At 33.2% G+C, this 25,688-nt stretch overlaps 1 protein-coding gene across 1 annotated transcript in view; it reads left to right on the top strand.

Annotated features, from left to right (window-relative positions):
* Window positions 1-25,688, top strand: part of LOC143073743 (uncharacterized) — a 92,591-nt gene that overhangs the window by 21,759 nt on the left and 45,144 nt on the right. The window contains exons 8-19 of the mRNA XM_076249501.1: window positions 2,557-2,692; window positions 3,277-3,307; window positions 5,001-5,088; window positions 5,657-5,819; window positions 14,201-14,402; window positions 15,756-15,810; window positions 16,373-16,653; window positions 17,545-19,003; window positions 20,763-20,878; window positions 22,300-22,419; window positions 23,743-23,811; window positions 24,481-24,569. Coding sequence (XP_076105616.1) covers window positions 2,557-2,692; window positions 3,277-3,307; window positions 5,001-5,088; window positions 5,657-5,819; window positions 14,201-14,402; window positions 15,756-15,810; window positions 16,373-16,653; window positions 17,545-19,003; window positions 20,763-20,878; window positions 22,300-22,419; window positions 23,743-23,811; window positions 24,481-24,569 — 2,809 coding nt within the window. The remainder of the gene's footprint in view (window positions 1-2,556; window positions 2,693-3,276; window positions 3,308-5,000; window positions 5,089-5,656; window positions 5,820-14,200; window positions 14,403-15,755; window positions 15,811-16,372; window positions 16,654-17,544; window positions 19,004-20,762; window positions 20,879-22,299; window positions 22,420-23,742; window positions 23,812-24,480; window positions 24,570-25,688) is intronic.

Genomic DNA, 25,688 nt, shown 5'->3' with positions numbered 1-25,688 from the left:
TAAAACAATATCACACAAATTGTAAGGTAACCCAGGTGCTTTGGATAAGTAATTGAGCAGTTCTTTTAAGGCTTTTAAAACAAGACAAAAGTAGAACTGAAGGTAACCCAGTGAACAGTCCATATAATATAACTCTCCTGTTGAAATATATGATAAAGTGTATAAAACATGGCAAAATCCGTATCATATGTCGTATCATCCCGAGACACCAATATCAGCCCAAGGGCCTTTAGACTGGACGTACACATTGACAGAAATATTTGCCACTGGTATTAAATCAAACAACGATTCACTCATAAATGCATTACTGAAAAAGGGTGAGGTTGATTGTTTGTTTGTGTAGTATCTCAGATCTGCTAAAATACAATTACAGGGATGATTCCACTATATAGTTTAGGGCCGCTGGGCGGCCCTTAAATCGGCCAGCGGCCCCAAAAAAATGTACATGAAAATGAATTCCCAATTCAGGAAAATAAAATAAAAATCGATATTTCTGGAAAAGTTTCTCTCACCGATTAAGGCAACTATAATTTTTCATAGTTTGTAACAACGATTTAATTATGTCAACATGTGGCAAACAATTTTAGCAGCCGAATTCAATTGATTAATATGTTATGGGAGTATTCGATCTTGTAAAAGCAGATCGCCCAGCAGGTTGATAAAAATGGGTGTCAAAGCAGACCTCGGCAGAGAGCAAATTTAAATTTTGATATAACATTGATGGATAAAGTTTAATGGTCACCGATCTCGTAAAAGCAGATCGCCCAGCAGAGCCGGTTATATAATATGATGAAAACTTGTTTTGAAAAAGAAATTATTTCCTCAAAAGACAAAAGTTTGACCGTTTTTTGAAAATAATGTTGATGATAGACCATTCATGAAATACGATGTCATCATTATGGAACTATTTCAAAAGTTTTGAATATGATCCAAATAATTTTAAAGAACACTAGTTTAATGCTTTAAATATCTTATCAATTAAGTATATGAACTTTCAATTTGTAATTGCTTTTCTGAATTCGACAATTGACCAGTTCAATTAGAAATCCATTTGAATCAAGGTAAATTTATAGAGATGACCTGCTGTGGAAAAAATACCCGATGAATGATTTTTTTCAGTGCTTTATGTTAGCTGAAATATATTTTTTGTAATAGGCCTACGTAACTATAGCTAAGATGATAGACTAGCAATGACTAGCAGACTAGTGCATCATGTTCAATGATATTCATGTAATAACAGTAGCCCATCCATAATTATTCAAAATGTTACAACTTACATGAACATCAGTGTACAGGTTAAACTTAATGATATACATTTTCCGTTTTTACAGGAAAATAATGTTATTTCGTCTTAGATTTTATGCTTAAAAAATTCCCAAATAGAATAAAAATTCCCAATTTGATGTTCTAGGGACCCATTTGAAAACACCTGGAATCATCCCTGAATTAGAAAAACATTACTCCCTCTCTTTGCCAAATACTCCTTAGAGAAAAAAATACCATTTGAAACATACAAAAAAGATAGATATGTAGTGATCCTTAAGAGCGCAATTATTTTTCTTCGTATGTAAGCACGCTGATGCAGCCTACGTTTTTAATGCTTAATCGAGATATCTATTAACTACGGCAAGTCATCCAAAATAACTTTCTTAAAGGAACAACCACTTTACTTAAAAAAAAAGGGGGGGGGTGGTGGTTCTGAGTCCGATTTTTTTTTCGCGTGAGATCTAAACTAATTTTTATATTAAGTTTTTTTTCAATGGTACCTATTCAATATTTAACACTATAATGTATGGGGAAACTTTGGATTCAGAATATTTGTTCATTCCAATTATATATATAATCATCTGCATGACTCCATTTAAAAAAAAACAAATTGTCGAAAAATCCATTCCCCTTTTTTTCAAGTCAAATGGTCTTCCCTAACTTCTAGACTAGAAAAGTTGTTTGAAAATTTGAATTTGGTTCTACGTAATGGACATTTAAATGACATATAGTTTACAAGTGTGAACAAATTCTATGTACAGGTAGCTAAACAAGGTGTATAGATGTGAACAAATTTAATGTGAAACTAGTGTACATTACATTAAACCAAAGGTAAACATGTTTACTGTACACTGCGTATGGTGTGAACATGGCCTTATGTTCTAGTGGTGTCCACAGTTGAAGATGCAAGTAGATATAGACGAATGACACATGGCCTTCAAAGCCTCTAGTTCATCTTTTATTGCAGCTGTTATTTAAAAGCAGGAATCTCATAAACATTTGCATTTCTGATAAAAGAAATTATTTTTGAAGACTTATTGTCTTCTAAAGACTACTATAAATTCTTGAAAAAAAAAACCTACATTTAAATTTGCCTTAATATTCTTTCTGCATTAATATTGTTGGTTTCTCTGAAACTAATTTTTTTATTATCCCTTTCTTATCATTCCAATCAATATCATTATCATTATGGACAAATAATACACAGTTTGAATGAAATAGATGTATGGCTTACTTATGTTAAAATGTTTTGAAGAGTTGTGAACTCGAATAAATATTCTTTATTTTTAGCAGTAAAGCTTCCTTCTCTGAAGATTGACAAATTGAACAAGAAAAGCATTTGGAAAAGACCTTACAAGAAAACAAATGGAAAATGTGAGGGACAGAAAAGACGGCCATATTCAGTAATTCCCATAACAACTTTACAGTAAGTTTACAGATTCATTAAACTTAAGAATAACTATCCTGTTTTCAATATGTATTAAACCTATCAACAGGATGTTGATATAAATCATTTATTTTCCATGAATCAGTTTGTTCTTTGTGGAGTTGAATCAATGGGAACTTAATTTTTTTTAAAAAAACCATCTATCATTGAATAGTTTTTCTGTACAATTTTTTTTTGTTTAAAAAAACATCTTAACCTGCTTTATACAGTAGACTCCAATATAAGAATATTCAGGTAATTTCCTGATACAAACAGTAAGATAGTACATAGTTCAAAGCTCTGCAGTGAATCCTTTTTCAATTTTTTTTTATCTGTTAGTATGAGTTGAAAAATGAATTTAAAAAAAGAAATACAATATATGTAGTATTACCTAGGGGTCCAGCAATGATTGTATCTGCCAGACATGAGCTAATCTGAAATGGTGATTGCCATAATGTAGATCAGGATTTCTGTTAGACCGTATAATTCAGCGAGGTCATTTCATTGATATCAGATTTTGTATTTCCAATTTGCAATAGACAGTTGTTGATCAGTGACTTTTATATAACCTAATTGTTTTTTAGAATAAAGACAAGAAGTGGTCAGAAAAAACAAGTAAGTGCAATCAACAGTTAAGCAATTAGTGCATACACTTTATTCCTTTTTCTTCAGAGAATAAAGTTTTTTTTTCAGATTTGAGGTTAAGAGTAAGTATAATTCATTACCTATTTTATTCACATGTGTTCTTAACTATGACAGAAGTGATTAAGCTCAAAACTAATATATTGCTTATATTATAAAGAAATTCTTTTGTTCTATAAAAATTCGGATCACTTAGTAACTTTTAAGGAAAGACCATCACTTAATATATTGCTTATATTATAAAGAAATTCTTTTGTTCTATAAAAATTCGGATCACTGAGTAACTTTTAAGGAAAGACCATCACTAATTCTGATTTTATAATTAAGATTTTATTAATAAATTAAACAAGACTATAACAAGTTACATTCAAACACATTTACGGGTAACTATAAATATAAAACAGAAATACATTGATTTCTTGTCATTTAACAAAACAGATTAAATCCCATAAATGAATCCTGACATTCCAACATTAGTTAATATTAACTTGAAACTTTCATTTTTGTGTTGCCTTGAGTAAAAAAGTGAAATATAGGTAAGCTGTTTCCTGCAACAGTGACTGCAATGACTGCTTCAACGATATATTAGTTTGTGATTACTTTAGTTTATATCCTTAAAGAATATAAGTAACAACCATAATCATGAAAACTGAGCCTTGAAATTAAGGTCAAGGTCAGATGAACACTGGGAGACAGATATGTACACCTCACATTCATTTAATACACTGATCATAACTAACATATTTCATATAGAATCTGATTATTGGACAAAACCATGAAAACTTTAAAACATTCATCCATTAACCATGACAATCAGGCATATGCAATCAGGTCCAGTTCATATGAAACCCTGCCAAACAGACATGTTAACTCTACAATCATTCAATACACTACAGTGCCCTATTGCTTTAGTTATGAGATATGGACTTGGCACATAACAAAAACCTAATGAGGTCAGGTGAACCCTGTTTGACTGACATAAAGACCTTGAAAAAAAATCCATATACCAAATGAAGTTATATACTTATTTATTCTCATAAATAATCAAATAATTCACGTGGCAAAAATATTTTTTTTTATGCCCCACCTACAATAGTAGAGGGGCATTATGTTTTCTGGTCTGTGCATCCATCTGTTCATTTGTCTGTCTGTTATTCCATTTGTCTGTCTGTCCGTCTGTCTTGCTTCAGGTTAAAGTTTTTGGTCAAGGTAGTTTTTGATGAAGCCGAGGTCCAATCAACTTGAAACTTAATTAGTACACATGTTGTTTATGATATGGTCTTTCTAATTTGAAAGCCAAATTAGACTTTTGACCCCAATTTCACTGTCCATTGAACATAGAAATTTAAAGTATGAGATTTAGGTTAAAAATTATGATCAAGGTAGTTTTTGATGAAGTTGAAGTCCAATAAACTTGAAACTTAGTACACATGTTCCCTATGGTATGATCTTTCTTATTTTAATGCCAAATTAGATTTTTTACCCAATTTAATGGTCCATTCAGCATGGAAAATGATAGTGCGAGTGGGGCATTCATGTACTTTGGACACATTCTTGTTTTCAAAGCAGTGGCTTGCAAAATGTATCTCATTTACATATATGAAGGCATACTAATTATATTATTAATACAATATTATACATTATTTGTTCATTTCCTACATTCAAGTGCACTCCAGATGAAGAAGCTCGCCAAGATATTCAACTGGCTCAAGATAAGGATGGATTTGTTGTGAGACAAATTGATAATGTTAAAGGTATTTAAATAGATTAAATTTAATTTAGAAATTGTCTTTACCACATGACTTCAAAGTATATTTGAAAATGATAAGAGATGAAAGCTAGAAATTTCCATGCCACAGTTTGCTGGGAGAGGGAGTTTAACGAAACAAAAATTGATATACTGCATGTATTGCAAAGAAAGTTGACACTTTACTAAGAATATTTTAAACACATTTTTACCCATTGAACCTCTTTATAAACATCAACAAGACAGCAGCCTATTAACATTAAAACACAATACATTTTGAATGTCTCACTTATTGGTCAGCATGCAGTCTTCAACGTTAAATTATTTATTCACTAAAAAAAAAAAGGGCAGATCATGCAGTTCCAACTTTCAACTTGCTTTAGTAGTTAGCGGTTTAAGTTCACTCTTTTCTCACCTGATAATGACATGAACATGTGGTATGATTGCCAATGAGACAACTCCACAAGAGACTAAATGACACAGATATTAACAGTTATATTTTTATTCCAGGATTTTGTGTTTTTTTTTTTAAACTAACCATAGAGAGAAAAAAAACATTGTCTTATCTGATTTAGGTAAAGGAGTGTTTGCTTCAAAGTTTTTCCAGAAAGGTGACTTTCTAATGGAATATCATGGGGAATTGATAAGTGGCAATGATGGTAAAAGACGGCTCAAAGAATATCCAAATTCCTTTGGAAGTTACATCATGTTCTTCAGATTTGCAGAAAAAGAAATGTGGTAAGTATATCATTTTATTCTGGTATCACCTAAGTTGGACAAAGGTATACAGAAAAACACATTAGTTTACATTACATTGCGTATATGTACATTTGTTGAGGAAGCATTAAATATGAGTTTTTTTACAACGGTATGATTAGTATAGCTGACAGGTTAACATCAGAGAGAATCCAGTTTGTCATTTATTAAGTCTCCCAAACAAAGTTTGGAGACTTATTGTTTTTGCTCAGTTCTTATTATTTTTATTATTTTGCTTCTGCTTCTTTTAATTTTTTTCTTTTTCATTTTTTTCCACCACTTTAAAAAAATGAACTTGTCTGCAGCGTTTCTCCAAAACCACTTGTCAGATTTACTTAGGGTTTCATAAAATGTTAGATTAATATGTCTATGTGAGCCGTCAATCGTTCGTTTGTGCATTGGGGTCTATTATGGGGTATTTTGGGGGGCCGAAAGTATGGAGGGGTTTACTAAAGAACCCTGTGGGATTTTATTTTTGAAATTTTCAAATGAATATAACTTGAAAACTTTAAGTGATAAACACACACAGTCTTCAGAAATGATCATAGGACAATGAAACAAATCACATGAAATAAAGGGGGATCCCTTGGGGGGGGAGGGGGGTGTCCTCCCCACTCACTTAAATTTGTAAATATGCTATTATCTTGAAAAATGTCCAAATCTCCAACCCTAAACAATATATATTATTAAATGGGACAATACAACAAATTTAATGATGTAAAAGGGAAGTCCCTGGGGGTCGCCCCCACCCGTTTCAATTTGAGAATGTGCTATTATCTTGTAAACAGTACATATCACCCACCCCTAAACCATATAAATTCTTGGAGGGGACTATTAAACAAATCAAATGAAATTTAAGGGAAGTCCCTAGGGGTCACCCCCACCTCATTCAATTTGAGAATGTGCTATTATCTTGTAAATGGTCCAGATCCCCACCCCTAAACCATATATATTCTTGTAGGGGACAATAAAACAATGAAAAGAAATAAAAGGGAAATCCATAGGGGGTTACCCCACCCCCTCTTGTTTGAAAACTTGTAAACTGTCCATATCCCCACCCCTCAACCTTATATATCCTTGTATGCAACAATAAAACACATCAAATGAAATATAGAGAGAATCCATGGGGGTTACCCCCACCCCGTTCAATTTGAGAATGTTTTATTATCTTGTAAACGATCCAGATCCCCATCCCTAAACGATATCATCGCTGGGCTTCTAAAATGTTGTAAATTACAAATTTTTCAAGAATTTTTTTTCTCACAAACAGGCTTTGAAAATTTTGGCAAAATGCATGTTTCCAAAATGTCGTAGGTGAACTTGAAAATTTTTGTAAATAGCAGTGAAATAAAAACGTTGACATTTCTGGATTATCCAAGAACTTAAATTATTTTCACAGAAATAAAGAAATGTACAATTATTTTTTTCCCAAAGCCATCCTACAACAATTTTCAAGTTTTCATACAACATTTTGGAAGCAAACTTTACAAACAACTGACATTGGCAATTTTGTGATATGTCTTATTTCACACATTTTGATTGGCCTAACTGTATGCTATTTTGTGATAACAAAGATTTCCTCCCGTCCAGACCATTGGTGTCAAAAAGTATTTTTAGCCAAAAAAGTCATATACGACATTTTAGAAGCCCAGCGACGATATATATTCTTGTAGGGAACAATGAAATAAATCAAATAAAATTGAAAGGAAGTCCCTTGGGGTCACCCCCACCCCATTCAATTTGAGAATGTGCTATTATCTTGTAAACGGTCCAGATCCCCAACCCTAAACCATATATATTCTTGTAGGGACAATAAAACAAATGAAATAATTAAAGGGAAGTCCATATTGGGTCACCCCACCCTCTCTTGTTTGAAAACTTGTAAACAGTCTAGTTTCCTAACCCTTAAACCATATATATTCTTGTAAGGGACAATTAAACAAATCAAATGAATATGGGAGCTTTGTTTGGGAGACTTCATAACAGCATCCTGATACAATTACTTCTTGTAATTCAAATGAATCGGCACAATTTTTGAAGTTTAGATTTCTGTTTTTGGTTCATAATAGCATTAAATTTTAAAAGATTACAGTTCGTTAGGTATTTCTTGTCAATAAGTAGTGTTCTATCTGTCAAGAGACTGGAATCCTCTACCACAATACCCTAAAATGAGTCATCAAACAGCTTCTTTTTATGCCCTATTTATTCTACCCCATTTAGGGCCATTATGTTGTTTGGTCTGCATACGTTTTTTTATTTTGTCTGCCTGTCTGTCATGTTGAAAGTTAAAGTTTTTGGTGGAGGTAGTTTTTGATGAAGTTGCAGTCAAATCAACTAGAAACTTAGTACACAGGTTCCCTATGATATGATCCTTCTAATTTTAATGGCAAATTAAAGGGATAATTCGCGATTTTTCACTTTTCATCTTATTATGTTCATAATACCATAAAAAACATATTCAACAAGTTTTATTTTGATATGAAAAGTAATAAAGAAGAAAATTGGGTATTATTAATTTTATTTCTTCAAACTTCCTGACTTATGTGACGTAGTTTAAGTCTTTATGCATGCCGGGAGTGAAATTAATCTCATTTAAGTCTTGTTCGTTAACCATATAATAACGCTATTTAAAGCGCATCGACGACTTTTGATGTAGCTATCAAGCAATGAAAAGTAAGTGATAGCCATGCAACTTTTAAAATTAGATTGTAGGATTTATGTGTGGATTTTTTTATGCCAATTTTTTAGTAATTAAAGTAAATAATACAATAGAACATTTTTATGATTTTTTTTTCTACAAATACTTTAAACAAACATATGAAACTGACGTGATCGATAGTGTATTTAAAAATACATGCTTGTATTCTGAACTTTTTGCTTCATTCCAGCAAACATTTTCATTTGGCTTGCTTGTACTGTGGAAATAAAATGTGTATTAATTTGTGACACTTAGTGAATGTTAAATGAGTTAAACTCAAGGTAATTAAAAGATTAGCATTATGTAATTCTAATATTTTGATCCTCATTCTGTGACATCTAGGCGTCACGGATCACGATTTCAGGTGTGAACAACATTTCGTATGAATGATAAACGGGAGTCAGTTATAGTTTTAGACACAGAAATGTAAGAAAAAGAAATAAATTAATTTACGGGAATTATTTTAATTGAATAAATTTATAAATAAATTAAATAGCCTTCTAAACACGAGTGTATGAACTAAAAATTGTACTATTTTAGATTAGAATCGGCAACCTTTAATATTTCAAACAGATCATTAGCAATTGCAATTATATAATTTAGTCCATCCAAAGCGATCTTTATTTACCTAATTAGGAATTATGAATGAATGAATATTTTATTTGCGAAAGCATAATTAATTAATGTTCTTATCAGAATATTTTAAATCTCACAACGCATGAAAACTTCAGCTATTTGAAAAAAAAGATGTTTTAAAAAATTGACAGGAAATTTAAAGATCTTCTTGGAATGGAATCAAAAAATTACGAATAGATATTCTTTTCAAGTGTGAAAAACATCAACCAAATTTATTCATAAATCGTTATGTCCTTATTAAAATAGTCTTCGTCTCACAGCGTATAAAACTTTAGCTATTTGACCAAAGATGTTTAAAAAAAAAAGACAGAACGAATTTTATGTCATCTTTTCCTATTTTTGATTGTAATTATAAGTCTGTTTTAACTGTCAAGAATACCCCTTAAGCGGACAACTTGAGCAGTTTATTCTTTAAATTGCTGTCATTGAATATCAAGAAAGAAAATAAATCCCGAAATTGATATATTTCTGGTATGTTCCAATCTGTCCTTTACTAGCTATTGACAACGAGTATATATTACATTTTCCCAAATTTACCCTTGGAAAAAATATGTAAATAGATTATATTTCATCAAATCTTTTTTTTTTTTGGTATTATTTTTATTTTTATAAATAATATTCTTTACACCCAAGATGTTATTTATAATCAAGCGTATGAGTTTTAATAAGTAATGACTATTAATTATATCACCTTCGGACACGCAAGACAGAGATGTATATTATACACCTGATAGTTCAAAATGGAAAGTTATAAGTTATAGGCCGTGTACACTGATCAATACCTACAGAAGTGAAACGATGCATAAACTTGCAAGCCCGACAGGAAATTGCTTGAATACCTGAACATGTCACCTCACACCCCTCACAATACCTTTGGGAGCAATACCTTTAGCCATGCTGGTGATCAGATGAGGGCAGATCCGAATTTATTTGACTAAAGTTTATTACTTTCAAGAATTATGAACAAATTAGATTTTCGAAAACAATTTTCACGGAACACTTATTTATGATTTGATCTTTGACTTTTTAACTAATTCCAATATTAATAGTTTAAAAATAACAGACTATGGTTATTAAAAAAAATAAGAACATTTTCTGTATCAAGTTAATTAGTCAGATAAAACAACCGTACGATTGACAAGATATCGACACGCAATTACGACTACATCGGTTACTGTAGTTTTGGATCTTTGTGGTTTATAGACATATCGTGATTTTTAATCGGTGAAGATGTCAAAATGGCGGAACGCAGAGAATTGATACTCTAAATTTAAAATCGATGTTGATCTCTTATCTAGCGGAATAAAACTTTAATATCTATGAATTTGAGCATTTTTATACAGAATGGACATAATATCAATTTTTGATTTTTTTGCGAAGTATCCCTTTAAGTTCGCCCTACTTTCACTGGTACACTGAACATAAGAAATGATAGTGCCAATGGGACATCTGTGTACAATGGACACATTCTTGTTTGTGAAGTTCCTGTATTACATTCATAAGAATCTTAAAAGCACCATGCAACCCTACTAATTTCAAGGCTGTTTGAGTTTTCATTTCATTCTGAAGTCACAATTCTTGGGTGGCATACCAATGCATATTTTCTTAATTTTATGAGGACCACAAATCAACACTTAATTAGAAAGCAAAATACATTTTTTGAAAGAGGAAATTTCTCAATGATTTTGCTGTTTACTGATAATATGTTTCTAAAGCAGCAATTACATGTAGAACAGTGGTTGCCAATCAGAGATATTTATTGAAGAATTTGAAAAATATGTACATGATATAAGCTAATTTGAAGACTTGCATATATACAAGAATGAAAAACATGTCACATAAGGATTTCATATAAAATATAACTTAAAAAATAAAATAATCCTAGCCGCCTCATTTTGGTCAAGCCTGCTACATTTGTTACAGAAAGCTTGACATATGAATAGTGATGGCAGCAGTAGCTTTAGCTAACTTCTTCAGAGCTTTATATTTTAGAAGGTGGAAGATGTGTATACTTCATTCTTTGTATATGGATGCCTCATGTTACAAAGTTTCCATCAGTTACATATCCAATATCCTTGACCTCAGTTTCATGGTTCAGTGACTACTTGATTAAAAAAGTTCTGTGATGTTGAATTCTCACCTATTATAAGTAATAGAATAATTACCGGTATATTTGATTTTTGCGTACCTTGCAAGGTCCTTATGCCCATCTTTGGACTTTGATAAATTGTTGAAAATCACTGTTATACAGACTTTTTTCGTATATGCCTTCAGATATTGGGCTGATTTATAGCTCACCAGTACTCGAAGTGTCCCATGTGAGGTTATGCCATCACTTGGCGTCCGTCGGCGTCTGTCGTCGTAAACAATTAAAAAAGTTTCTCATCTGAAACTACGGGGACAAATACCTTCAAGCTTTAAGGTAATGTTCATTAAGGTATCTAGTTTTTAAATTGTATCTGAAGTTTTTATTTATCAACAAACATGGCCGCCATGGCTAAAAATAGAACATAGGGGGTCAAATGCAGTTTTTGGTAAAAAGTGTTCAATTGGTCAAGATCTATCAGCCCTGAAATTTTCAGAAGAATCAAACAACCCGTTATTGGGTTGCTGCCACTGAATTGGTAGTTATAAGGAAATTTTGCAGTTTTTTTGTTATTATCTTTAATATTATTAAAATGACCATAGTTGTCAATTGACCCCTTAAGGAGTTATTGCCCCTTAAAGACAATTTTACACAATTTGTTAATCAAGTTTCCTTACATTAAAAAATCTTCTCCTTTGAAAGTACTGGGGCAATTACCTTCAAACTTTAATTAAATGTTCCTTAGGGTATCTTGTTTGTAGAGTGTTTCCGAAGTTTTGATCCATTGACAAACACAGCCACCATGGCTAAAAATAGAACATAGGTGTCAAATGTAGTTTTCGGCTTATATCTTAAAAAAATAAAGCTTTTAGTGCAAATCTGACATGGGGTTAGATTGTTGAATTGGTCAAGATCTATCAGCCCTGAAATTATCAGATGAATAAAACAACCCATTGTTGGGTTGCTGCCATGGAATTGGTAGTTTTAACAAAATTTTTCAGTTTGTAGCTCACCAGGCCCAAGTGAGCTTTTTCTTGTCACTTCGCGTCTGGCGTCGTTGTCGTCTCCATCGTCATCTGTCATCGTTAACTTTTACAAAAATCTTCTCTGAAACTACTGGGCCAAATTAAATTAAACTTGGCTACAATCATCATAAGGGCATCTAGTTTTAAAAATGTGTCTAGTGACCTGGCAAACAGACCAAGATGGCCACCATGGCTAAAAGTAGAACATAGGGGGAAAATGTAGATTTTGGGTTATAACTCTGAAACCAAAGCATTTAGAGCAAATCTGACATGGGAATAAAATTGTTTATCAAGTCAAGATCTATCTGCCCTGAAAATTTCAGATGAATCAAACAGCTGGTTGTTTGGTTGCTGCCTCTGAATTGGTAATTTTTAAGGAAATTTTGCCGTTTTTGGTTATTATCTTGAATACTATTATAGAAAGTGATTAACTGTAAACTGCAATAATGTTCAGCAAAGTAAGATCTACAAATAAGTCAACATGACCAAAATGGTCAGTTGACCTCTTAAGGAGTTATTGCCCTTTATAGTCAATTATTAACAATTTTCATTAGTTTTTGTCGAGCCTGCAACTTTTGTTGCAGAAAGCTCGACATAGGGATAGTGATCTGGCGGCGGCGGCGGCGGTGTTAGCTAACTTCTTAAAAACTTTATATTTTAGAAGGTAAAAGAACTGGATACTTCAAACTTTGTATATAGATGCCTCATGTTACGAAGTTTCTGTCAGTCACATGTCCAATGTCCTTGACCTCATTTTCATGGTTCAGTGACCACTTGAAAAAAAAGTTCAAATTTTTTGTAATGTTGAATTCTCTCTTATTATAAGTAATAGGATAACTATATTTCATATGTGCGTACCTTGCAAGGTCCTCATGTCTGTCAGACAGTTTTCACTTGACCTCGACCTCATTTCATGGATCAGTGAACAAGGTTAAGTTTTGGTGGTCAAGTCCATATCTCAGATACTATAAGCAATAGGGCTAGTATATTCGGTGTATGGAAGGACTGTAAGGTGTACATGTCCAACTGGCAGGTGTCATCTGACCTTGACCTCATTTTCATGGTTCAGTGGTTATAGTTAAATTTGTGTGTTTTGGTCTGTTTTTCTCATACTATATGCAATAGGTCTACTATATTTGTTGTATGGAATGATTGTAAGGTGTACATGTCTAGCGGGCAGATGTCATGTGACCTTGACCTCATTTTCATGGTTCAGTGGTCAATGTTAAGTTTTTGAGTTTTGGTCTTTTTATCTAATACTATAAGCTATAGGTGAACTATATTTGGTGTATGGAAATATTTTATGATCTTTATGTCAGTCGCGCAGGTTTTATTTGACCGTGACCTCATTTTCACGGTTCATTGCCCTGTGTTAAGTTTTTGTGTTTTGGTCTATTTTTCTTAAACTTTAATAATAGGTCAACTATATATGTTGTATAGAAGCATTGTTAGCTGTACATGTCTGCCTGGCATGGTTCATCTGACCTTGACCTCATTTTCAAGGTTCATTGGTCTTTGTTTAGTTATCTAGGTTAATGTTAAGTTTATGTGACAGTTGTTATAAAGCTTAACTTTATACTTAGGACTATCAACATAATATCAATGATTAGTATAGAAGGCGAGACATTTCAGCGTGTGCACTCTTGTTACAAAATATTTTGCTCTGGAACTATTAAGGGCCAAGTTCATTATAGATGGACAAAATTGTAAGTAGCAAGAATGTTCAGTAAAGCAAGATCTCCAAACACATCACCATCACCAAAAACACAATTTTGTCATGAATCCATATGACGATCTGTTTTCTTTGTTTGATATGCATATAGACCAAGGTGAGCGACACCGGCTCTTAAGAGCCTCTAGTTTATTTTATGATATTTCACCAGTTTTGCTTGATTTTATATGCACTTATTTTTTGTAGTGTTGATGCAACATTCTCTAAAAGAATCGGAAAGTACGTAAACGATGGCATAAAAAGTTGCCAAAATGCCAGAGTTAGAAGGATCATTGTAGACACCATACCAAGGGTTGCTATATATGCTGTACAGGATATTTCCCCTGGAACTGAAATTTTGTACGATTATGGTGTAAATGACCTTCCATGGAGGCAAAGTACTTCAAAAGTAAGTACTTAGAAGGAATATGTTTTGCTATGTATTTTCAAGGCAATTACTTTTTGCCCTTCTGCTGTCCTAAGACTCATTATTTGTGAGCTACATATAATGCCAAACTGATCATTGTTTCAAAAATTTAGAATGTTTTGCATACAGATGTCTTCTGTTAAAGATTCGAACCACTGAATGGAATGAAACTAACCATTGCATAAATGTTCCTTATGAGGGACTGATGAAGTGTTTGTACTTTGTTGGGATTTACTGTTCAAGATAGCATCCTGGTGTTTTTATTAAAATATTGGTCCTGTGTTTAACCAAATTTGACCTCTATCATTATTTGGGTATATGTATCATTTTCATCTATTTTTACATGATTTCCAAAACCACAGTAGAGTCAGATGACACATTTAGATTCCGGACAATAACTTTAGTTTTAGTGAATGAATATCTATAATTTTTTACCAGAAGGTTCAATACCACTAAAGAAAGGTTGTGATTGATTTTGTGAGTTATGGTCCCAATAGTTTAGGAATTAGAAGCCCGGAATAAGCATTTTTGTAGTTTTCAAACAATAACATGTGTTTAATGTTTAAGTGTATGCATCTCTCTGAAATTATACTATAAGCTTCCATACCATGAAGGGATGTTTGGTATTGACTTGTGGGGAGGGGGGGGGGGGGGGTTATGGCTCAAAATGTTTTGGAATTAGGGGCAAAAAAGGGGGGAAACTAGGATTGTCTGGTCAATGGACAATTATGACAATTTAAAAGCAGTGCAAGGGAGCAAAAACATTTAACATACAATGTTGGGTATGTTTGGCATTTACCTCATTTACACTACTTGTAAAATATGTATAAAGTAATGTCAGGTTTTGGACTAATTGGCAAAAAAGGGGGATGGTAGTAGTTTTCATTTTTTCCCCCAAATTTCTCAAATTCCACATTTTTGAAGAAGAAATCTTTAATTGCACAATACTGTGCAATAGATTTGTAAGATCTTGACATTTGTTTTGTGTCAGAAACTCATATTGTGTCAAAAATTTGATCACAATCTAAATTCAGAGATGTATCAAGCTTGAATGTTGTGTCCATACTTGCCCCAACTGTTCAGGGTTAGACCTCTTCGGTTGTAAAAATCTGCGACCTGCGGAGCTCCTGGTTTAAATGAGTTATATGTCCTTTAGAAAATTTAAATAAGTGTTATGTGGAGGAAATTAAAACTCTGTTATTTTATTCCCTTTAAATCTTTATATGCAAGCAAAAAATTTGTTTTAAATGCCAAGCTTATTTTCACCAAATGTAGGTATTCAAGAAACTATTCATGCATACATAATTGAAAAAGTTTTCAATAATTTGTTTTCAGACAACCCAAAGGTGCTCTGTAGTATTGGAGAAGATGTGTTTAGCTGATCTTAAAGGTTTATTTTACCTTAATAGTATTTAATTTAAATGTTTCTTTTCACATCCAAAAAATGTCACTTCTGAAATAAAAAAAAACAAACTAAAAGACTTCATGAAATGCAAGTGTAGACAAATAGAGAAAAAAAAATTAGAAATTGTCCTGCAGTGGTAATACCATAGATTCATTTATTTGAGCTGTTCACTTAAGCTGCTAAATATAGCATTGCAATATTAACTCTTTTTTTTTCCTTTTATTTTAGATTTTTTAAACTTTGAGTGTAATTTTGTAAATTACATATGATTTTGACCTTCTGGGTTTTTAGTTTCTTGTTTCCCTAATCAAATCACAAAATCAAAAGCTCAATTATATCAGACAAAATGATACAATTGTCATATTCCTGCTTTGGTATAGATCATAGGCATGACATCAATAAAAAAAATATCTGAAAATTTCTGACACACAAATAAAAAGAAATGAGGAGTGTCAATTTTGAAGATTTTTAAAAGTTAAGTTTATTTATTGCTGTTTGAAAATTTTAATATAAGGCAAGGTTATTTAATAATATTTTTTTTCTCAAGCATCCTCAACAGTTTCTGAGGGGACAGTCACAGAAGATGATGTTTTGTCAACACAACTTGCTGCTAACCAGTCTGTCACAGAAGATGATGTTTTGTCAACACAACTTGCTGCTAACCAGTCTGTCACAAAGGATGGTGTTTTGTCAACACAACTTTCTGCTGACCAGTCTGTCACAGAGGATGATGTTTTGTTAACACAACTTTCTGCTGACCAGTCTGTCACAGAGGATGATGTTTTGTCAACACAACTTGCTGCTGACCAGTTTGTCACAAAGGATGATGTTTTGTCAACACAACTTGCTGCTGACCAGTCTGTCCCAGAGGATGATGTTTTGTCAACACAACTTGCTGCTGACCAGTCTGTCATAGAGGATGATGTTTTGTCAACACAACTTGCTGCTGACCAGTCTGTCACAGAGGATGATGTTTTGTCAACACAACTTGCTGCTGACCAGTCTGTCACAGAGGATGATGTTTTGTCAACACAACTTGATGCTGACCAGTCTGACACAGAGGATGATGTTTTGCCAATACAACTTGCTGCTGACCAGTCTGTCACAAAGGATGATGTTTTGTCAACACAACTTGCTGCTGACAAGTCTGTCCCAGAGGATGATGTTTTGTCAACACAACTTGCTGCTGACCAGTCAAACATAGAGGATGATGTTTTGCAAACACAACTTGCTGCTGACCAGTCTGACACAGAGGATGATGTTTTGTCAACACAACTTGCTGCTGACCAGTCTGTCACAGAGGATGGTGATTTGTCAACACAACTTGCTGCTGACCAGTCTGTCACAGAGGATGATATTTTGTCAACACAACTTGCTGACCAGTCTGGCACAGAGGATGATGTTTTGTCAACACAACTTGCTGCTGACCAGTCTGTCACAGAGGATGATGTTTTGTCAACACAACTTGCTGCTGACCAGTTTGACACAGAGGATGATGTTTTGTCAACACAACTTGCTGCTGACCAATCTGTCACAGAGGATGATGTTTTGTCAACACAACTTGCTGCTGACCAGTCTGTCACAGAGGATGATGTTTTGTCAACACAACTTGCTGCTGACCAGTCTGTCCCAGAGGATGATGTTTTGTCAACACAACTTGCTGCTGACCAGTCAAACATAGAGGATGATGTTTTGCAAACACAACTTGCTGCTGACCAGTCTGACACAGAGGATGAAATTTTGGCAACACAACTTGCTGCTGACCAGTCTTTCACAGAGGATGGTGATTTGTCAACACAACTTGCTGCTGACCAGTCTGTCACAGAGGATGATATTTTGTCAACACAACTTGCTGCTGACCAGTCTGTCACAGAGGATGATGTTTTGTCAACACAACTTGCTGCTGACCAGTCTGTCATAGAGGATGATGTTTTGTCAACACAACTTGCTGCTGACCAGTCTGACACAGAGGATGATGTTTTGTCAACACAACTTGCTGCTGACCAGTCAAACACAGAGGATGATGTTTTGCAAACACAACTTGCTGCTGACCAGTCTGACACAGAGGATGATGTTTTGTCAACACAACTTGCTGCTGACCAGTCTGTCACAGAGGATGGTGATTTGTCAACACAATTTGCTGCTGACCAGTCTGTCACAGAGGATGATGTTTTGTCAACACAACTTGCTGCTGACCAGTCTGACACAGAGGATGATGTTTTGTCAACACAACTTGCTGCTGACCAGTCTGTCACAGAGGATGGTGATTTGTCAACACAATTTGCTGCTGACAAGTCTGTCACAGAGGATGATGTTTTGTCAACACAACTTGCTGCTGACCAGTCTGTCACAGAGGATGATGTTTTGTCAACACAACTTGCTGCTGACCAGTCTGTCACAGAAGATGGTGATTTGTCAACACAATTTGCTGCTGACCAGTCTGTCACAGAGGATGATTTTTTGTCAACACAACTTGCTGCTGACCAGTCTGTCACAGAGGATGATGTTTTGTCAACACAACTTGCTGCTGACCAGTCTGTCATAGAGGATGATATTTTGTCAACACAACTTGCTGCTGACCAGTCTGACACAGAGGATGATGTTTTGTCAACACAACTTGCTGCTGACCAGTCTGACACAGAGGATGATGTTTTGTCAACACAACTTGCTGCTGACCAGTCTATTTTGTCAACAAAACTTGCTGCTTGCCAGTCTGTCACAGAGGATGATGTTTTGTCAACACAACTTGCTGCTGACCAGTCTGTCATAGAGGATGATGTTTTGTCAACACAACTTGCTGCTGACCAGTCTGACACAGAGGATGATGTTTTGTCAACACAACTTGCTGCTGACCAGTCTGACACAGAGGATGATGTTTTGTCAACACAATTTGCTGCTGACCAGTCTGACACAAAGGATGGTTTCTTGTCACCAACATGTCTGCCTCAAGATAATGTCTTTTCTGCATCAACTTTAAATTTGTCATCACAACTTGTTGAAGTTGTTGAAGTTGTTGAAGTGGGAGTTGATGAACTGCATTTTGGGGAAGTTTCAAATATCGGATTAGGAGCTGATACCAGGGTATCACCCTTGAAAGATTCTTCTGCAACAACTTTAAAGATGTCATCAATGGAGGATGTCAAAGTACGAAGTCTGTCACAGGTTGATTGTGAAGAAGGTTGGTGAATTAAAATCAAAATTGTAGATGGATATTTTTTGTGCTTGTTATAGTTTTGCTCTACCTTTTGTCTATCTTCAACTTGCTTGCTACATCAATATTTTAAAATCTCAATGTCTTGGATCATTAATTATTTGTTACTCAACTTAATTGTGAAATTGTAAAAAAATAAGTTTCAGTAATCATAGCAGCCATTACATAATAACAAAGTCATGGGGTAAAACAAAAAATTAAATGTGGATTTCTTTAAAAATGATATTGAAATATTTAAAAAAGTATTATTTCATGTTGTGTAACAAATGATGCACTATTAATTGTTTTATTATCCAAATAACAAGCTTTTGATCTGATGAAGGTTTTTAATACAGTTCTAGAATAAGTTTTAGTTGCATAAAATATGTATACTGTAGTTGCATATATATGCAAAATACTGTGTACGATTAACAGTATATTTGATAGACATATGATCATGAGTAGTCCATAACACTTGACTATTTAAATATCATTTTTGTCAAGCCTGTGACTTTTGTGGCAGAAAGCTTGACATAGAGATAATGATCCGGAAGAGGCAGTAGCCTTAGCTAAATTCGTTAAAGCTTAATATTTCAGAAAAGTACAAGACTTTGACTTTTGACTTCATACTTTGTATATAGATACCTCATGTTAAGAAGCTGAACCAAACTTGGCCTAAATCATCCTTAGTATATTAAGTTCTAAAATATGTATCAAATCATGCCCATCAACAAAGATGACAGCCATGGCTAAAATAGAACATAGGGTTAAATGCAGTTTTTGGCTTATAGCTCTGAACTTACAGTATATATAGCAAATCTGCATGGGGTAGAAATGTTCATCAAAACAAGATCTATCTGCAACGTTAGCTAACTTCCTTTAAGCTGTGTATTTTAGAAGGTGGAAGGCTTTGATCCTTATACTTTGTATATAGACGCCTCATGTTACAAAATTTTTCATCTGTCATGTCCATTGTCTTTGACCTCAGTTTCATGGTTCAGATACTACTTGAAAAATAAAGTGTTTATATAAGTCAGCCTCACTGTGTGATGCATTTTCTTACCCATCACTCAACAACTTCTTGTTTAATGAAATATTTGTCAGTGGTATCATCAATAAGCAGTAGCTCACACTTTCACTTGTTGAACCATGATTTCAAACAGTTAACATGTGAGGTTTTTTATGCCCCACCTACGATAGTAGAGGGGCATTATGTTTTCTGGTCTGTGCCTCCGTTCGTTCGTCCGTACGGTTAAAGTTTTTGGTCGAAGTTTTTGTTCAAGGTAGTTTTTGAAGAAGTTGAAGTCCAATCAACTTGAAACTTAGTACACATGTTCCCCATGATATGATCTTTCTAATTATAATTCCAAATTAAAGTTTTGACCCCAATTTCACGGTCCACTTAACATAGAAAATGATAGTGCGAGTGGGGCATCCGTGTACTATGGACACATTCTTGTTTTATTTCAAAATGCCAACATATAGGATCATTTTAAGGAATTTGGATTTCTTAAAAGTCCAAGTACGTTTGTAGAACTTCTGTAGATTACCAAGATAATCGCACTGCAGGAGAAGGGAAAGTCAACCTCCTGTAGTTTTTTTTTTTTTAAATCGACAAAAGTTTCTGTTTTTCTTATATTGGTTGCATTGATGATTATTGTTTTCCATCTGAATTTCAATTTTTGACATTATTGTGAAGGATTAATTTCATCTTTTTAACTATATGTTATATCTTTTAATTATTCAGTTCTGTCAGAGATTTGGAGATCTAAATCAAGAGATGCAAACACTATATCTAAAGTAGGACCATATTCTATCTCAATAGATGCTCTGAATACCATCCAACATTGGCTTTCAGATGAGGTAAGCAAATCTGAGGCAAAACAGTTTTTAAAATTAGATAATACTCTGTACTTGCATCCATGGTCAGGCGTCCTGCATCCATCATCTACTAACTTTTACAAAAATCTTCAACTCTAAAACTACTGTGCTAAATTTGACAAAACTAAGCCACAATCATTATTAGGGTATCTATCTGCCCTGAAATTTTCAGATGAATTGGAGAACCTGTTGTTGGGTTGCAGCCCATAAATTGGTAGTTTTAAGGAAATTTTGCCTATTTTAGCTCACCTGGCTCATAGGGCCAGGCAAATTTTCTCATTATTTGGCATCTGTCATCCATCTTCTTCCATCGTCATCAACTTTTACAAAAATCTTCTCCTCTAAAACTACTGGCATCACAGCTAAAAATAGAACAATGCCCAGGGTAAAATGTAGATTTTGGCTTATATCTGAAACCAAACCAGAGCAAATCTGACATGAGGTAAATGTGTTTATCAGGTGAAGATTTATCTTCCCTGAAATTTACAGATGAATCAGACAACCTGTTGTTAGGTTGCTACCCCTGAATTGGTAATTTTAAGGATATTTTGCCGTTTTTGGTTATTCTCTTGAATATTATTATAGATAGAGATAAACTGTAAACAGCAATAATGTTCAGCAAAGTAAGATCTACAAATAAGTCAACATGACCAAAATGGTCAGTTGACCCCTTAAGGAGATATTGCCCTTTATAGTCCATTTTTAACAATTTTCAATTAATATTTGTAATTTTACAAAAATCTTCTCCCCTGAAACTACTGAGGCAAATTTAACCAAACTTGTCCACAATTATCAAAAAGGGTATCTTGTTTTAAAATTGTGTCCGATAACCCCGCCTGCGAACCAAGATGGCCAACATGACTAAAAAAAGGACATGGTAAAATGCAGTTTTTGGCTTATATCTTGCAGTAAGAGCAAATCTTACAAGATAAAATTGTTTTTATGTCCAGATCTATCTACCATGAAATATTCAGCTCATTCAGGCAACCTGTTGTTGCGTTCCTGCCCCTGAATTGGTCATTTTATCAAAATTTTGCAGCTGTTGCATGGTTATTATCTTGAGTATTATTATAGATAAAGATAAACTGTTAACAGCACTAATGAACAGAAAAGTAATTCCTAATAATAAGTCGGCATTACCAAAACGGTTAATTGGCCCTTTAAGCCCTGATCACAACGAACCCAAAATACATCTATGCAGAGCCACAACATAAAATTTTGTCTAATCGCAGGTCATCTGCAATCATGGTACAACAGTCGCTCGATATTTTGAGCATCGTGCCACTGTTGTGTGTTGTGAGACGAAAATTGAACATGCACCTTTTTTGCATAATTCCTGCAAGTAATTAGATTTCTACACCATGCTTGTTTATCTATTTATAACTTTTTATTTTTTGTTTTAGGTGATGAATGCCTACTTGTATATGTTGTCTGAACATTTGCCCAAGGTCTGCCATATCAACAGTGTGCTAATGACAGCTGTATTTAATGATCAGCCACAAATTCATTCGTTATTACATCAGGTATTTTTTTTTAAAGCATGATCATATGGTTTATTTAATTACTATATATACTTTTGAAAATTTCCAAAAGTAGTATGTTTTCAAAGGCCTGATACACCCCTGGTTGCTGAAAAATCTAAAATATTGTATCAGATGACATAATTTTTGTAAATTGTGGCATAAAAGGTTAATAATGATAATTATGATAAATTTATCATTGTAAATATACTAAACCGCAAAAGAAACGTTGTATTTGTCGAAAGCCTAAATTTTCAAATACATATTTAAAAATAATTAAAAGAAAAACCAATTTCATATGTATTGAAAAAAAATATCTATTTATTTTTTTGTTTAGGTAAATTCTCTTCAATTGATGCTAAGATTATGTTGAAATTTCCTTTATGGCTGGCTGTGTTCATTAATTTGGTTCTAATAGTTGTCTCTTTAGGTCCTTGTACACGTTTCACAGTCACATTTCATGATTATGAGATGCAGGTTGTCCATGCCTCTATAAGGGTATTTTGGAGGTGCTAAGTTTTCGTGTCATCATTATCTGTTTGATGCAGTACTGATGCCATGACTTAACCCACCATAAAGAGAACAGCTAATAGGACGTTTGAATGCTGGACAGCGATCTCAAGTCGTTGCATATGCATTTAACTGCAATGTAGGCACCATCCAACGTCTACATGAACACCACAATTCAACAAACAGTACAAATGACCGTCCACGTATTCAACACTAATGGCAGACCTGAATTAAATAAATCTTGGATATGATGGTGGAAAACTATTAATAAACTAAAATAATGCGGATTTGTTAAATAACAAGGGTATTTATACGCCCATTCAATGAAAAATGCATTAATTCTTCCATTATGTTTGCCTCAAACTACTGTGTCATTTCTTTTGCAGTTTAGTATATAATGGAATTTGAAGAGACTTTTGTACAAGTGAGAGGTTTAGCACTATAAAACCAGGTTCAATCCCCCATTTTCTACATTTTAAAATGCCTGTTCCAAGTCAGGAATATGACAGTTGTCCATTTGTTTTTGATGTGTTTTGTCATTCGATTTTGTCATGTGATAATGGACTTTCCGATTTTATTTTCCTCTGAGTTTAGTATTTTATTGATATTACTTTTCAATGAGGTAAACACAATTATTTTTTCAACAAACTATTTTTCCTTAAGGCCTTCACATACATATAACCATACAAGCATTTACTTTTAACAAAAATAGTAGACACACCTTTTCAAGTTACAGTCTCTAAGCCTTTTGATGAGTAAATAATGGACAGTTATTGTTCTGGTTTTCTGTAAATTCTTGTTTTTTGCATCTTACAGTATGACTTCAAGGAGTTTGATACAATAATTGGTGCTGTTCATGAGAATGAAAACCACTGGACACTTATGGTATGTACATAATATATAAAAGGAGATCTGGTATGAATTCAATGAGACAACTATCCACCAGACTTCAAATAACAAATTGGTCACCTTACATTGTGAAAAAAATACATACCATATAGCCAGCTATAAAAGATTTCCCTTGTGAGCGCTAAAAACACAGAAATTGGGACCGGTGACAGATAAGATGTTAAACTGTAAATGCTGCCAAGATTTTGCGATTTTTTCTTAATAAGATATATTCAGTTTTCCACACTTTTTTTTCATGCTTGATGATATTTATTTGATATTTGGTATATATTGTTTAATCATGACAAGTAACAGATAAAGTTGGTAATTGTTCCAATCTGAAAATTCAGTTTTTGATTGTTAATGGTTTTAAGAAATGGAAGAATTTGATTTATGGAAAGTGTATTAAATAAAACATGCAAGTTATACACTGTTTACACTAGGGACTATATTCATAGACAACGAAAACCAAAGGACGATAACTGTGTCCTTGGACCTAGGCCTTCTGCTTAAATATGGCGTCAAATACAATGTTTTTTCAAAGAATGTTGTGAGAAAAATACTTGTTACAAACAAAATGGAGGATTTGAAAACAATTTGTTGTATAAGGATGATAATTTTTTTTTATGATTATTTGTGTCTTAACTCTGTCTGATTTAATTTTAGGTTATTCTACTACAACAACAAATTATCTTGTATTTCAATCCAATGGGTGAGCTGTTTCTCTCAGAACAAAAACTTCTTCAGAATTGGTTGTAAGTTAAAATTTTAGAATAGTACATGTGAAGAATGAGGAAAAAAATTACATCTTTTGTAAAACTATGAGGCAGTAATGATTTAAAATTTTAGGGGATTAATGTTTTTCAGTTAACAAGCATGGTGACATTTGTAATTTAAATTGATCTCTGATATATTATATTTGATTCTGGTAGCCCAATAATGAAAATTTTTCACCTTTTGAACAACATAGTTTAAAAGTTAACTGAACTGCTAATTTTAAGACCATCTCAAATTGAAATCTTATATTCGTTTTCTTTGAACTTTTGAAATTCGTTTTTTTGGTTCTACTTTATACATAGTTGTGGAAGCATTTTGTTAAATCACTATAGTTGATACAGTTTTCATTTTTGCCCCCTTGAAACTAACAAATATTATGAAACATTGCTGCATTAACAACTTTGAAGACTCCCGGTAATCAATTATCGTATCAAATGTTTTTTTTATTGATTCATACTTTTAGATAACATTTATTTACATTAGATGTATGTATCATTATTATAAATTATTTTGATTGGCTAACAGCAAGCTCGCGTCATTCTTCATTGCAAAATGAATTGCATGAATTTAAACATACATAATGATACATGTTTTCACAATAAAGTTCACAGGTATGTAAAAGAAAAACTTGATAGTAGTTGCCCCAATTTTTAGCTCACCTGGCCCGAAATTTGAACTAACTGCGCTGTAGAAAACCACAGTCAAGTAGTGAAAGTGCAAGGTGATAAAATAAAACATACTTACAATCCTATAAGACTTTAACTCCACTTTAATGATGTTATGACAAAATCTGTTTATCAGTTTGTATAGGTATATTATAGTCATTTCCATGCTGAAGGAACTGTTATTATTTTGAATTGCTATAAAAATTTCCAAACTAATTAGCTTTCATATAGTTTTTCTTTCTAAACATGTTCTATATTCATAAGAATCAGACATTATGTGAATTAAAACATTTCATATTCAATAAAATATGTGTAAAATTGCAATATGTTTGTAGGAAGTGTCCATGGGGAGATAATCATTTTTTTCTTTTGAAAAGTCTTTATTCAAAAGAATAATATTTTAGGTTATCTCCCCATGAAAACTTATCAATA

The sequence above is a fragment of the Mytilus galloprovincialis genome, chromosome 4 (assembly GCF_965363235.1).
Source record: "Mytilus galloprovincialis chromosome 4, xbMytGall1.hap1.1, whole genome shotgun sequence".
Classification (NCBI taxonomy): Eukaryota; Metazoa; Mollusca; class Bivalvia; order Mytilida; family Mytilidae; genus Mytilus; species Mytilus galloprovincialis.
The sequence above is the reverse complement of the archived record's forward strand: the minus strand, read 5'-3'. Positions and strand labels throughout refer to the sequence as shown.